Here is a 16,057-nt window from a genome sequence, read left to right as displayed (position 1 = left end):
CCGAATGGGTTCACACAATTCCTCCTGGACACGGTTTTGATTGTTAAGATGGTCCTGATGGCCCCCGCTCCCGGCCCATCCCCCAACCTCTTCTGCATAGGAGGTTGGCTAGTGTGGTGGGAAGGTCGCTGTGAATGTCCCCGGCCTTCCGTTCTTGCCACCTTTACAGAGGTAGATCACAGAGGCTGTCTCCTTCCCCTCACCAGAGCTCTGTCATCTCCACCTGTCTAGGCTCTCGGATGCCCCCTCACCGGTTCCCACTCCCTGCCCCCCCACCCCCTCACCTCTCGGATGCCCCCTCACCTGTTCCCACTTCCTGCCCCCCCACCCCCCCACCTCTCAGATGCCCCCTCACCTGTTCCCACTCCCTGCCCCCCACCTCCCCACCCCCAGATGTCCCCTCACCTGTACCCACTCCCTGCCCCCCTACCCCCCCACCCCCCAGATGTCCCCTCACCTGTTCCCACTCCCTGCCTCCCCCACCCCCCCCCCTGCCTCTTGGATGCCCCCTCACCTGTTCCCACTCCCTGCCCCCCACCCCCCCCACTTCTCGGATGCCCCCTCACCTGTTCCCACTCCCTGCCTCCCCCACCTCTCGGATGCCCCCTCACCTGTTCCCACTCCCTGCCCCCCACCTCCCCACCTCTCGGACACCCCCTCACCTGTTCCCACTCCCTGCCCCCCTACCCCCCCACCCCCCAGATGTCCCCTCACCTGTTCCTACTCCCTGCCCCCCACCCCCCCACCTCTTGGATGCCCCCTCACCTGTTCCCACTCCCTGCCCCCCTACCCCCCCACCCCCCACCTCTTGGATGCCCCCTCACCTGTTCCCACTCCCTGCCCCCCTACCCCCCCCCCCACCTCTCGGATGCCCCCTCACCTGTTCCCACTCCCTGCCCCCCATCCCCCCACCTCTCCGATGCCCCCTCACATTTCCCTTCCCCCCCCCCCCCCCCCCCCCCCCCCCCCCCCCCCCCCCGCCCCGCCGGCTTCCCTCCCGACAGCAGGTGGCAGGCAGGCGGTCACAATCGCCGGGTCGCGTCAGCACCGGCGGGGAGCCGCCCCGCGGTCCCCGCGCCCACGCCCTGGGTGCCCCGCGGCTGGAGCGCAGCGGGCGGTGGCCGGTGGCCCTTCGACGGCGGGGCCATGGGCACGCGCAGGTCGCACGTGCTGGTGGACACGACGCCGGCCAAGACAATTCTGGTGTACCGCAACGGGGACGCGTTCTCCGTGGGCCGGAGGTTGGTGGTGCCGCGGCGCCGCGTGCCCACCTTCGAGGCGCTGCTGGAGCAGCTGACCGAGCAGGTGGACGTGCCGTTTGGCGTGCGGCGCCTCTTCACGCCCACACGCGGGCGCCCGGTGCGCGAGCTGCAGGCGCTGCAGGCGGGCGGCAAGTACGTGGCGGCCGGCCGCGAGCCCTTCAAGAAGCTCGAGTGAGTGCGGCGCCCTTCCCTGCGCGGCCGGCTGCCCTCCGCGCGGTGGCCCGCCGACAGCCGCGGTGCACCTGTCGCCATCCGCGCGCGGTGACCCGGCGAGTTCGGCGGTGCCCCCCGCGCATCTGTGCCCACAGCCCACCTGTGCCCTCAGCCCACCTGTGCCCTCAGCCACCTGTGCCCACAGCCCACCTGTGCCCTCAGCCCACCTGTGCCCATAGCCCACCTGTGCCCTCAACCCACCTGTGCCCTCAACCCACCTGTGCCCACAGCCCACCTGTACCCTCAGCCCACCTGTGCCCACAGCCCACCCGTGCCCTCAGCCCACCCGTGACCTCAGCCCACCCGTGCCCATAGCCCACCTGTATCCTCAGCCCACCTGTGCCCATAGCCCACCTGTGCCCTCAACCCACCTGTGCCCTCAACCCACCTGTGCCCTCAGCCCCCCTGTGCCCACAGCCCACCTGTGCCCTCAGCCCACCTGTGCCCACAGCCCACCTGTGCCCTCAGCCCACCTGTGCCCTCAGGCCACCTGTGCCCACAGCCCACCTGTGCCCTCAGCCCACCTGTGCCCACAGCCCACCTGTGCCCACAGCCCACCTGTGCCTTCAGCCCACCTGTGCCCACAGCCCACCTGTGCCCATAGCCCACCTGTGCCTTCAGCCCACCTGTGCTCACAGCTGCTCTACCCCGCTGGCCACGGGAAGGGCTGGCGTTCACCTCCTGTCAGCACGTCTTCTGTTAGAGTCAGAAGGGACGTGGGGCGAGGAGTGGGCCGGCTGAGGCCAAGAGGGCAGGCCTCTCTGGAAAGGCCACCTTGGCCCAAGGATCTGGAAGAATAAAGGGAGTTAACCATGCCCAGGAAGTCGGGGGAAGCAGGTTGGGAGGCAGGAACCAGCCCTCAGTCAGCCCCTGCATGTCTTGCCCCAGCCTGGTGTTCTGCCTGCCCGGAGGCTCACTCACTCTGCGAGGAAGGCGCTTGCTAAGCCATGTAATCCATGCGTCTCCTAGTGGTGTCTCTTGCTAGACTGTGACCCTGCAGAGGACTCGCGTTGTGCCCGTGATCTCCGGAATCCCGGCACACACCGTGTACAGACTCGGTGAAAGTCCGTGGGCAGCAAAGAAATCCCCTCCCCAGTGTCTGCTGAGATCGGGACGGGGGCTGGGAGGGGCGTAAAGCGTCCTGGGGAGATGTGCCTGTGGGCACACGCAGGAAATTGGCCATATTCAGCTTGTTAGTTGCACTGGATGGTGTCTGCCCAAGACGTCCGTTTGATTCGTTTTTGTGGAGCCCCTGACTCCTGTCACAATCTCTGAGATGTTATTGCGTCCGGGCTGATAAAGCACAGTTCTGTTTTCTTCTCGAGGGTACTCCAGTCCCCTCAGCAGTTTCTCTAAACTTTCTTCCTACCTGTCATCATACAAATGTCTTTGCAACGTGAGAGTCAAGCTCCTGTTCTCTTCTTGCCACGGCGTAGTGTCGGGGGCTGCACAGGCTGTGAGAGCTTTTGCAATGTCTGTTTTGGGGGACATAAGAAACAAGTCGGCACAGAAGAAGAGAAAGGGGTCACCACTGTGACAGATTCTGTTTTAGGCTCAGGACCTCCGAAAAGGCTTCCTTTACAAAATGCAAGTGGGGAAAGCTGTTTCTCATCCTCTGTGAGCTCCTGACCTCTTTCCTGTGTCTGCCTTTCAGAGATATATTGTCTTTATTTACACTGCTGCTGACCCCATTCCTTGTACTGTGAAAGGTACTGTAGATACAGGAATGTATACACTTCTGTGCACAGTTCATACAGGAGTGGATACAATTCTGTGTACAGTTTAAGCAAAACTCTGTGTAAACCACAGTGTGGATTAAGAAAGAGCATGGCCAGTATTTTAAAACCTGTCACCTCCAGCCTTTTTTCCACTGGTAATCACTATTTTGTAATAATCATCCTTTTATAAAAATTCATTCCCAAAGGACAGATTTTTCAACATTTTATGGTTGTGTACTTTATATAAATGCAATTACATTGTACATACTTTTCTGTTGGTGCTTTTTCACACGATAATGTGCCGTGAGACTCATTCACGTCAGTAGTGTAGCTGTAGGGCAATCACTTTTACTGCCATGTTCTTTGCATCGACTAAAACATCCTTACTTGTCCGATCTATTGATGGATAATTTGGGTTGCTCTTAATTTTATGCTAAAATAAACAACACTGTTGTAAACATTCTTTTCCATGTCTTCCGGTGCGTACGGGTAAGATTCTCTCTAGGAGGGTGCATTAGCTATCTGTTGCTGCATAACCAATCACTCCAAGCGTATTGGCTTAAAACAACTTTATTATCGCGCAGTCCCTGTGATCGGGGATTCGAGAGCAGCTTATCTGAGTGGTTCTGGCTCAGAGGTGCTCGTGGGGTTGCAATCAGCATGCTGGCTGCCGTCATCTGAAGGCCTGACTGGGGCGGGTGCTTCCTGGTGCCGAGGCAGGAAGCTTCATCCTTGTGGGACCCTCTCTGCAGGTGACTTACCGCCCGGTCTTCCCAGCAGGAGTGATCCAGGAGGGAGCCAGGCTGAAGCTCCAAAGTATGTTGTTACTGCTGGTTCTCTGTTATGCTGTCTTCTCTCTCTGTCTGCCTATTTGTCTGTCTGTGCTGGACGTGACTTTCAAAACTCATTTGCAGAAATAATTTGAAGTCTAGGGTGATTTTCTCTTTGGCCAAAGCTGATTGTTGTGGGCTTTGGCCAGATACCTGCTCGGGAAGGTTCGGGAGTACCTTCATACAGCTTCAGAATGTGAGATGCTTTGGGCCACCCACGTGGCTGGGAGACAGGATGGACCCCACTGGGGTCCCGGTTCACAAAGAGGGGTAGTTCAGAAGCAGCCACGGCCTCTGCTGTGTCCTGAGCATGTACTTCTGCCTGTTGGCCACACAGCCTGTCCAGGATGTGGTTCAACATCTCTGTCCATGGTCAACAGTAACCCCTGGGCTAAAGTGGCCCCAGGGATCAAGCTCACGTCTTTGGATTCTCTTTATTTCCTGGATCTTGGCCTGGCGATTCCTCAGATGTTATCCGGTTAGATGTCTCATGTTTCAAGAAGATGTTTTCATTTTATTAGTTTTTAGTGGACAGGTTGATCAGAGTTGCTTAGCCCATGGTTCCTGGGGTGGGGGGGAGACTTCTGGCCCTTGTTCTTCATGTATATTTTTATTGGACATATGATCCTGTGGTCCTGTGGATAGCAGTGTCCTTCAGGCCACGGAAGGTGGTTTTCTATTGTCTTCTGACTTCGAGTTTGCTGATGAGAAGTCTGCTATCATTATTCGCGTATTTGAAAGTAATATTTTATCTTTTCTGGCTGCTTAAAATTCATTTTCTTTGACCTCAGTGTATTGTGTTTAAATGGTACGTCCCAGTGCAGATTGATTGAATTCTCATGAGTCTGGTGTGGTAACTTTCATCAGCCATTTTGTCTTCAGAGGATGCCTCTGTCTTATGCTCTCTGTGTTTTCTGTGTCAGGGTCCATGTGGGTTGGCCTTTCTGATTGACGGTAACCTCCAAGAGTCCTCCACTCGGTCCTGAATTTCTCCCTTTTACCTTTTGTGCTGCACTTAGGTACCTCACACAGATCACACAGATCTTTTGGCTAATTTTTCTGCTGGGTATAAAATGCTGTCAACCTGTTCACTGGGTTTTCAACTTAAATTGTTTACTTTTTTTATTCCTAAAAATTCTATCTGGGGCACCTGGGTGGTTGGGTCAGTTAAGCGTCTGACTCTTGATTTCGGCTCGGGTCATGATCTCACGGGTCATGGGATCGAGCCCCACACTGGGCTCCGTGCTGATGGCTCAGAGCCTGCTTGGGATTCTGTCTTCCTCTCTCTGCCCCTCCCCTGCTTGCTCTCTATCTCTCTTTCAGAATAAATAAAAATAAACTTTAAAAGTAAATAAATAGATAAATAAATAAACTTCTGTCTGGTTCTTTTTCAATAATCTGTGTCATTCTTCGGTGTCCTTGGTCCTGCATGTACCGTCAGGCTTGGCTGTTCTTGAAATACTGTCTTTCTGCGTCCGTGATGCTGGTCTTGGAAACCTGTTTCTGTTTTCTGTTATTTCAGCTGGTTTCTCTCAGCTGAGATAGTAACCTCCTTGTTCGTTTACTTTCGGACTGCAAGTGACTCCTTTTATGTGGGTTTCGTTTGAGGAACCTCCTGGAGGGCTGAGGTGAAGGTGAGATTCTCCGGAGAGGGCTCCCGTGCTCCTTCTCTACGTGCCGACAGTGCTCTCTGCCCAGAGACACCCCAAATTCAGCCAGTCATGGGAGTTTGGGGGGACCGCCCAGATAGCGTAATTTTATGAGGAAGCTGACCTGTGATCCGAATTCTTAACGGCATTGCAAAGATGCAAATTTAACCTCCTCTTGTTTTTGAAGGAAAATCTTAATCCACAGACACCCGAATTGCCGAGAGGTATTGGATTAATGCCACGACGTTTTAGATTTGAATTTATTACGGTGATAATCCTGTTGTGTGGGAGGACTCGCTGACAAGAACACAGATAGCCCTTTGTAGACGTTTGAGTTTGTGATGATGTTTTTCAGGGTTAGTCACATATGAGGTTATATATAACTCTAACTGGGCCGTAAATGGAATTATTGTGTCTTCCTGAAATTTATACGTTGAAACCTAATCCCCTGTGTGGTTATTCGGAGGGAGGGCCTTTGGGAGCTGAGTAGGTCATGGCAGTGAAACGGTCACGAAGGGGATTCATGTCCTTACGAAAGGGACCCCAGAGAGCGCCTTACCCTTTCCACCACGTGAGGACCCAGCAAGAAGGCAGCCATTTATGAAGTAGGAAGAGGGGCCCTACTGGAACCCACTCACACTGGTACCTGATCCCAGCCTCCCAGCCTCCAGAACCGTGAGGAATAAATGTTTGTTGTTTAAGCCACTGGGTCTGGGGTATCTCTGCTACCACAGCCCAAACAGGCTTAGACACTGCATGTGCTGAATTCCGATTTCCTACCAGAATCCTTATTCAGTGTTGCTTTCCAACAAGAGAAGAACATATTCCTACTAAAATTGACTTTAGAGTCCTTTTCAATGCACGTATAATGAAAAGCACTTAACGTTCCCGCCCAAACACTTCCTGGTGAAAATCACGTGTGTTTCCTGTAAGCTGACGAGGAAGGACGCTGGGGCAGGGGCAGCACAGGTGAACATGCCCGGAACTTGTTCAGCGCGTGCTCCTCTCTGTTCTGTCTTGTGGGGCGAGGCGTTTTCTAAGAGACCTTGTTAGACCCCTGCTTCGGTAGGGAAACTTGCATGATGCGTCTGAAACTTTGGACACGTGGCCGAAATATGGAGACGTTGAGGCGTTTGTCTTCCCCGATCACTTAGTGTTTGTTGTTGTTTTGCGGGAGGGAGGCAGCGTGGTCCGGTCCAGTGATGGGAGAGCAGAGGACGGACGGGGGCTGTCATGTGGCCAAAGCCTCGGTTGTCTGGCGTCATCTGTGTGGCTTCGGGGCTGCGCGTGGATGGGTGCCGTTTGCGTGTGACGATGATCACGGAGTGACGTTTAGACTTCACCGTCTCCACCACCGTTTAGCTCAAGGAATCGTGAAATCAGCACCCAGACGCGGGTGAATGCAGCTCTGGGAAATATTTTGGCTTGATTTCTGCTGGTATTGGTAGGCTGGCGCTGGTTGGAGTTTATATCCTGTAATTACTGAGCCAGTGAGCAATTAAAATTAATTTTCTCCAGCAAATAATCTTCTGCCTGTGCCACGGGCAAGTGAACTTTGCGGTGAGACCTGATGACGTATCAGCCATCCTGGGGCTCTTCTAGAAACAACGGCTGCAGAACGCTACTCTGAAGAGACAAACCCCATCAGATCTAGGTGGATATAAAATCCAATCATTACTCAAGCATCTCTCACATTTTCTGGAGTGAATGAATCTGAGATGAAAAACACGATTTTTTCTTCCATAGAACAAAATATTATAGGCTAAACATTAAAGACGTCCTGTAAAGCTTAGAACTCATGATTCTTTTTGAGGAGAAAGCCGTCTTCACACACACACAAACTGTAAACCAGGGCATTGTGCGTGTGCATGGGTGTGTGCACAAGTTTGGGGGAGACCCCGAAGGATTTGGATTGCCCCGGGAATGGTCTCTCTTTGCCTTATGAGTTTGCAGTTGAGGTACGAGGCAAAGGCCCTTTCGATAACGCTGTCGTAGTTTCCCTGCACCCCAACTTTCCTCGTGTCTCCTTGCCACCCATTTGGACGCTGGGGATAGCAGGTGGCAGGAACAGGACAGAGGAGCAGGAACGTGGTCTCAGGGACAGAAGAAGGTTGAACTGGGTTGAAGTGCATCCTGGCCTTTCCTTATCTCAGTAGCACTGAGCACATGGAATAAGCTTGCTGGGGATGGTGTCCTCACCACTGAAATGGGCTTAGCTCACATCCGGCGTGGCGTCGCATCCCGAGTGGTGCTGCGAGAATGTTATGGACGCAGCACCTGCAGACGCCTGGCCTGACTCTCGTGGCCGGCTTCCTCCTTCCCTTTATTCTCTGGAAGCAGCAAGGAGGGTGCTGCACGCGAACGTCCAGTCTCTACGCCAGGTGCCTGCCCCCCCGCTGCCCACCCCGGGGAAACCCACGCCCCACCAACGCCTTCTCCAAGCGCCCGGCCTGGAGGCTCCGGTCCACTGGGTCTCTTAGCCCCTCTTTCTGTTCTATTTGTGCGTCCTTTGGGATGCAGCATGGAAACAAACAGCATTTTACGTTCTTTGCTGGATCTTTTGGTGCCTTAGTGTTTCCGCATTTATTTTTGCTTTTTGTTTCCATTTACTGATGCAATAAGTTGTCTCGTTTGGGGATTGATGTTCACAATCAAACACGGAATGTGGGGTCTTAAAACCAGAAGAGCTCACGGAAGGGCCAGCGGAGGTGGTGGTGGGGGGGTGGCGAGCGCTGCCTTGTTTAGTTTGGATCACAGTTTTCAAAGATGTGAATTGGCTGGACATTTTGTAATGAGGGAGTTCATGGAATAGTATAGAGTTTTAGTTTAATTGGAAAAAAATGGAGGATTTGACTGTTCGGAAGGACTAAGTTTTTAGTTGTCCGCATTGTCGTGTGGAAACTGCCCTGGGGCTGTGGGAGGTGTTCACCCTGGACGGGAGGGGTCCTTGCGCCCTGCAGCGCCCCCCTCCCCCCAGATGCTGCCCTGGGCAAGCGTCCTCACTGCCCGTCTGGCCTCTGTGGGCACCTGGCTTGTGACTCTGGGCTCTACTGAATATTTCTTACTTCCTTTTTCCTTCCAGCTGCCAATGTAGGCAACACTTCTCTGAATCTTGTAAAACTCAAAAACAGCAGCAAACTCAAATGTAATTTTTTTTTAATCAGGAAGAAACCTTGAAAGATACAAAATTAAGTTATTTATTATCATGAAAAAACATCTGTTCTATTTTTGAGGCATATGGAGGCCTCTCCAAAAGTCCCCAAGTGCCAGGAATTGTATTAGCCGGACTCTCACCCGTGCTCTTCTGGTGGCTTTTTCCGGTGTTCACTGTTGGGCAGAATGGGGACAGGGATGTAATTCTGTGTGACAGGAGGGGACAGTGCAGGTGGTGATGAGCTGCAAGGGGGGGGGGGACTCCGCTCTGACTCTAGCCAATCTGTGGGACTCTGATGAGCTCATTTCTGGGCCCTTCCATGACCTGGTAGAAAAGAAAGTGGAATAAATGATGGCTCGGGTCCCTTTTTGATTAATAACGTTATAGGAGAGTGCCATTTAGGTGACAGTGTTCCATGGGCCATGCCGATGGCAGCCAGTGGGACACCGTCCATAATGTCCCACCGTGACACTGCTGTTCTATGTCGACGGAAGACTGGCACTCTTGACTTTAGTTTCAAGTTGCTGTGGATTTGCAGGTCCGAGTGCTGAGAAGGAGTCCTCTCTGAAGAGGCTCACATTTCCCCCCTAAATTATTTACTTTCTAATTAGGTTTTTCTTTCTTCTTTTGCAGTTATATTCATATAGTTCCCAGGAAACCTGGAAAGATGAGCAAGTTGAAGGAAGTAAGTGTTTGGTGCTAATGACTAACAGGATAAATTGGATGATCCGGGAAAACTCCGAATGTCACTGTTGAATAATGTCACTTTTAGAAGACTAGCATTTTGTAGGGAATGCCTCTAAAGGCCCGTTGCTCTGGAAACCCGAATCCACTGTGCGGGGTTGTCATACCTGTCGAAGCCCCTAAGTAACTAACTTGACGGAAGTCAGTAAAAATACCCTAAGACCACGGTTAGAAAGATAGTCGTCTGTGACACACTGTGCAATTATTTACTGAAACTTTTCACTTTTCTTTTGTTACGGGGGACTTGGAAAGATGGGTGTCAGGAAAAGCTATTTTAATTTACATAACGTTGAAGCTAATTATAATGCTCAATTTAAAGATTTGCCCCAAGTTCTCAACATTTTTGTGCTTGATACACATTTGAAAGCTCTGTAGTGTGGAACCTTCTCTCGCTCTGTTCACATCACCTGGTTCTTAGCCAAAAAAAAAAACAAAAACAAAAACTCCATTTAATATGTATAAAAGAGATCCAGCTTTTGGGGCACTTGGCTGGCTCAGTCCGTTAAGCGTCGGACCTGAGCTCAGGTCATGATCTCATGGTTCATGGGTTCGAGCCCTGTGTCAAGCTCTGTGCTGGGCTGACAGCTCAGAGTCTGGAGCCGGCTTCGGATTCTGTATCTCCCTCTCTCTCTGCCCCTCCCCTGCTCATGCTCTGTCTCTCTCATCTCTCAAAAATGAATAAATGTTAAAAAAATAAAAAAAATAAGAGATCTACCTTTTAAAATAAGCAACAAAAATTGCTAAGTTTTAAGCAAGATATCCTGCTGATATTTAGACTATAATATGATTTAGAATGCTATATAATATAATACGTAAATATAATAATATATTTACTATATATTATTACTATATAATATACATAATATTATATTTCTTATATATCATATATGGTATAAATATGAATCATATATTTAATAATATAATATGTAAAATTTTCTTAAAAAATCGACTTGTCATTTTGTTGGGTATTTCAAAGAGGAGATTTTTGAGATTATTCTCTAAGTGGTGCTTTTGGTATTCTTTTTTTTTTAATGCTTATTTTTGAGAGAGAGAGAGAGAGAGCAGGGGAGGGGCAGAGAGAGAGGGAGAGAGAGAATCCCAAGCAGGCTCCGTGTTGCCAGCGCAGAGCCTGATGCAGGGCTCGATCCCACGCACCCTGAGATCATGACCTGAGATGAGATCGAGAGTTGGACACTTCGTCCTGAGCCACCCTGGTGCTTCCGGTTTTGGTATTCTTGTTTTCTCCTCCTTGAACCGGTGTGAGGACCGAATGGTGAAATATGCATAATGTTCCAGAAAGAGATCAGTGCTGGCCCTCTTCCTCCACAGTTTAGAGAAGCAGGGTTTCAGTGTGCCCTTGAATCTGCAGCCGAGTTCTGGTAAAGGACAGCCCTGGAGCTCCAGCACCAGCCTGCAGAGCATTTAGCTGTCTCCTCAGAGTCTGCATTTCAGGGCAGTGCGATGAGTCAGGTCGTACGACCCCACCTTCTACTGTAACTTGCCAAGGGCAGGCGGGCAAGTCTCCAATAAGAAACAACTCCAGGGGCGCCTGGCTGGCTCAGTCGGTTGAGTGTCAGACTTCGGCTCAGGTCATGATCTTGCAGTTCGTGGGTTCGAGCCCCGCATCGGGCTCTGTGCTGACAGCTCGGAGCCTGGAGCCTGCTTCCGATTCTGTGTCTCCCTCTCTCTTTGTCCCTTCCCCGCTCATGCTCTGTCTCTCAAAAATGAATAAAGTTAAAAAAAAAAAAGAAACAATTCCAGCAGTGACTGAATGTCAGGGCCACCTTAATAAACAGAGTGGGCATGGTGTATGATTATTCTTAACACCCAGGCACTTGCTTTCCCACCTCCAGGTGGGGCAGGCACGGGGAGTAAGCAACGATTCTGAAAAGTTCCCCTCAAGTTCAGTCTACGCGTGCCCTGAGTGCATTTCGGCGCTGTGATTAGAACGAGCAGTTAGCCCTGGAGGACAGGAAGGCAGCTTCCGGGTTATGTTGTCAGCCCCCCTTGCTTTCCAGCTGAGGAGGCTTTGATCAGAAATGTTGGGCGAGGTGCCTGATAGCAAGTGCTCTGGAGTGGGGACCTCTGTGTCCTCACACCAATGGGACTGTAGTCGCCCCAAAGAGTTCTGTAATTTCTCTTTAGGAATATACACTTTTTCATAAAAAAAAATCTGATTATGAAAGGAGTCCTTATTGAGAAAAAGTGCCAAGAAGCTGTGCAGATAACTCCATGAAGAGAACGGGGGGTCATCCACAATACCCCTCAGAGGTCAGTGCTCGGACTTTGTCATGTCTGTTTCCAGGTGCTTTTTTATGCACACGTAGCAAGTAGGTATACACAGAAGCACACACATACACAGTACATGCGTACATATGTGTATATATGTCTGCAGAATTAGGATCCATCAATGCTCACTATTTTCTAATCTGCTTTTTATTTACTATATTTTGTGACCATTATCTCATTCAGTAAATGGTCTTCTGCAACATGTTTTAATAATTTTATCGTGTGAATCTATCATAATTATTTAAGCTAGTGCTATCGGCAGATCTTTGAGTCATTCTGCTTTGTCATTCTTTTCTTTTCTTTTATATTTTATTTTATATATTTTTAATGTTTATTTATTTTTGAGACACACAGAGAGAGAGAGAGAGAGAGACAGATTGTGAGCAGGGGAGGGGCAGAGAGAGAGGGAGACACAGAATCCAAAGCAGGCTCCAGGCTCCGAGCTGTCAGCACAGAGCCCGATGTGAGGCTCAAACTCATGGTCAGATCATGACCTGATCCAAAGTCGGACACTTAACCGACTGAGCCACCCAGGCACCCTGATGGATTTTCAAATATTAACTCAACCTTGCATTCCTGGGACAAATCTCACTCATGAAATTTTGTCCTTTTTCTTTATTGTTGGATTTTATTTGCTAAAATTTTGTTTGGAATTTCTGCAACTATGTTCGTGGAGGGATGTTGGTCTGTAGTTTTTTAAATCCTTGCAGTGTTTTCCTCTGGTTTTGGTATTGTTTCTTCCCTAAGTGTTTGGTAGAATTTACCAGTGGAGCCAGCTGGGCCAGGAGTTGTCTTTGTGGGAAGGTTTTTAACTACAAATCCAACTGCCTGAGGTGATAGAGGGCTCCTCAGATTGTCTATTTCTTAAGTAAACTTTGCTAGCCTGTGTCTTTGAATTGTCCATTTAATTTGTCCACTGGCATGAAGTTGTTCTCTTATCCAACTAATATCACCTCTGGTGACGTGACCTCCCACATTCCTGCCATTCCTGGTCATTTGTGTCTCCTCTGTATTTTCTTGCCAAGTCTGTTCTGTTTTATCAATTTGATCAATCTTCTCAAAGAACCAACTTCTGGTTTCATTGTGTTTCTCCATTTCTTTGTTCTGTTTTCTATTTCATGGATTCTGCTTTTTAAAAAAAATTTTTTTTAATGTTTATTTATTTTTGAGACAGAGACAAAGCATGAACGGGGGAGGGTCAGAGAGAGGGAGACACAGAATCTGAAACAGGCTCCAGGCTCTGAGCTGTCAGCACAGAGCCCGACGCGGGGCTCGAACTCACGGACCGCGAGATCATGACCTGGGCCGAAGTTGGCCGCTTAACCGACTGAGCCACCCAGGTGCCCCTAGATTCTGTTTTTTTAAAAAAGTTTATTTATTTATTTAAAGAGAGAGTGAGGGAGAGAGAGCGGGAGAGGGCCAGAGAGAGAATCCCAAGCAGGCTCCACGCTGTCAGCACAGAGCCTGACTCAGGGCTCGATCTCATGAACCAGTGAGATCACGACCTGACCCAAAATCAAGAGTCAGACGCTTAACCAACTGAGCCACCCGGCCGCCCCTCCTTGATTCTGCTTGGAACTGTATCGTCTTCTGATGTGTAGGGAGACAGGCTTCTATTTGGGGTGACTGTCTCTGCACCCTTGCTTTCTGCCCTTTCTCTTTGGGACATCCTTCTCCTGTGTGCTCCCGAGCGCCTTTCCCTCCCAGGGCACAGTCCTTCATGGGTGGTTTCTGCTGTGTTGTGGCAGGAGGGAGCTGACTTCTTTTCTCCGCCATGTGACACATTTGCATTTTTGTCAGAGACACTCTGGGGACAACACGTTGGCCCAATGATGGAGACTCCAGTCCTGGCGTCAGGCCGATGGGGCGCGGCTGGCTCCGGCACACGCCACAGCCCCGGTGCCATGCTGGCGTGTTCGCCTGCTTCCTTCACCCCCTCTCTGCCGACCTTGCTCGGTGGACCCGCTTTCCCGAGGCTCATCGTGGAGGCTGACGGGGGTAACTCCTCCCCTTCCGTCCGATAGCGTTTATCAGCAGCTTCCCTATTTCTTTTAACTGCACAGTTTCAACATACAGGCAGAGTTAGTCCCTTCTGACCACACGGATACTGACAAAGTGCACACGTGCTCGGGAGCACTCACCCTCACCCTGCTTCCGTTCTTTTTTAAAATTTATTTTATTAAAAAAATCTTTTTAAGTTTATTCTTTCTTTATTAACGTTTATTTATTTTTGAGACAGAGAGAGACAGAGTACTAGCAGAGGAGGGGCAGAGAGACGGGGAGACACAGAATCTGAAGCAGGCTCCGGGCTCTGAACCGTCAGCACAGAGCCCGACGCGGGGCTCGAACTCACGGACCGCGAGATCATGACCTGAGCCGAAGTCAGGCGCTTAACCGACTGAGCCACCCAGGCTCCCCAAGTTTATTTATTTTGAGAGAGAGACAGAGACAGCATGAGCAGGGGGGGGGGCAGAGAAAGAGAGAGGATCCCAAGCAGGCTCTGCACTGTTGGATGGAGCCCCATGTGGGGCTTGAACTCACGAACGGTGAGAGCAAGGCCTGAGCTGAAACCAAGAGTCAGACCCTCAGCCGACTGAGCCCCCCAGGTGTCCCTACTTCCGTTCTTATTTCCCCAGCTTCTGTTTGCACTTTCCCTAATTCTCCACCCTCATAGTTTCTTCCTTTTCAGTTCTTGTATTCATCTGCCATCGTTTGAGGCTTTGCAGGTAATGTAGGTGGTCAACACCAGGCCAGTAGGAGTGGTTGTTCTCATTGGTTACTATTTTATTTTTACGAAAGGAGTGGTTGAAGGATGTCCTCTGAATGTCAGGCTCACTCCAAGGACACTCGTTGGTTGATTACTCGCTTTGCGTGTTGTTCCCCCCTCCGTTTGAGAAAGAGGCCTGAGGTTTGCTGAGATGGTGATCAGGGGGGTGAGGGAGAGATACTGGTGTACGAGGGGCCGTTGGCAATTCCAACTAGTTTGGGGAAGATAAAGCATCTTTCAATAGAACAAAAGAAATCACTAATCCAATAGGATCTGAAATACAAAACCTTGAATGGCATTCGGGAGGAGTAATTACGTGGGAAACACCACTGCTCTTGGTACAAGTAATACGAGACGAGGTGACGCATTCCCCGCTGCTCAGCAAAATGCCAGGAGGGAGTTAAGACCTCCGTTGATCCTAGTCGCTCTTATGTCTGTCGTTGCTAGGCTCCAAAGTCCCCGCTGTTGTCAGAGGTCAAGAGCTCTTGGCTTCTTCTCTGACCACTGCCTTGCTGACTCCACACAATGTCTGGTCCTCAAGCCCCGCAGGCGTCCCGGGGAAGGCGCCGGGGTGATCCGCAGCCCTTCCACTCACGGCTCCCCATGGCTCAGTTCAGCCTCTGTCGCTGTCGTAGAGGACACGCAGGATGCCAGACGGGGGACCGGCCCCGCCCACGGCGTCTCAGTCGGGAAACCCTCAGTGAGGCCTGGGCAGGCGCCCCTGCGTCCTTCCCAGCTTCCCAGAGGGGGTGACATCTTAACATTTAGACCCTGAGAGAGCTTCATGGATGCATGATATCAGCTGAGTCAATTACAAAACCCCAGTCATGGTTCTTCTTCTTCTTCTTCTTTAACGTAAAAATATCTCAACATTTTCCAAAACACGGGAAATAAAAATTCATCATCATCACGACCAGGAAGGCTCAAAACCCATCTCCCCAACCATGTGTTGGACACACGTGCCTGACGTCCCCCTCGAGAGTACAATGCAGTGTAACGCAGGGGGAGGGCTGCAAAGGTGCTGAGGGTTTGCCCAGATTTGCCCCATTTCTACAGGTAACGGTGCCGGGGTGGATGAAGGGCGACTTCCCGTCGGCCTGACTCTCCCTCCCGTCCCTTGCACACTGCTCCAGAATGCCTAACCTAGGGAGATTCTTGGCCGTTTTGGGGAAGGAGTGACGCTGATTTTTTATTTTTATTTTTTTGACTCAGAGGATCACAGAATGGGAAATGAAGTGACTTCAGAGGTGGTCCAGGATGACCTTCTCCTTAATGAATTACATGAACCATACGGAGCCCACTGCACCTTCCGTAGGGTTTCTGTGATCTGTGGCGACTGTGTGTGTGTTTAGCGTCTACTGTCGAGTGGCGTAGGGGCCATCTCTGTTGATTCAGCTTGCACGTTCCAGACCCCCGACGAGCGCCGTTCGC

The 16,057-nt window shown here is 50.8% G+C and overlaps 1 protein-coding gene across 11 annotated transcripts in view; it reads left to right on the top strand.

Moving 5' to 3' along the window:
* Window positions 1–1,041: 1,041 nt before the first annotated feature.
* DCDC2C (doublecortin domain containing 2C) overlaps window positions 1,042–16,057 on the top strand; it is a 93,070-nt gene continuing 78,054 nt past the window's right edge. For 6 of the 11 annotated variants that reach the window (XM_042982572.1, XM_042982568.1, XM_042982570.1 and 3 more), the window contains exons 1-2: window positions 1,042–1,433; window positions 9,460–9,511. In XM_042982572.1, coding sequence (XP_042838506.1) covers window positions 1,147–1,433; window positions 9,460–9,511 — 339 coding nt within the window. In that variant the 5' untranslated portion in view covers window positions 1,042–1,146. The remainder of the gene's footprint in view (window positions 1,434–9,459; window positions 9,512–16,057) is intronic. The other 5 variants (XR_006216062.1, XR_006216059.1, XR_006216058.1 and 2 more) reach the window with 2 other exon arrangements.

This window comes from Panthera tigris, chromosome A3 (assembly GCF_018350195.1).
Source record: "Panthera tigris isolate Pti1 chromosome A3, P.tigris_Pti1_mat1.1, whole genome shotgun sequence".
NCBI classification, from domain to species: domain Eukaryota; kingdom Metazoa; phylum Chordata; class Mammalia; order Carnivora; family Felidae; genus Panthera; species Panthera tigris.
The sequence above is the reverse complement of the archived record's forward strand: the minus strand, read 5'-3'. Positions and strand labels throughout refer to the sequence as shown.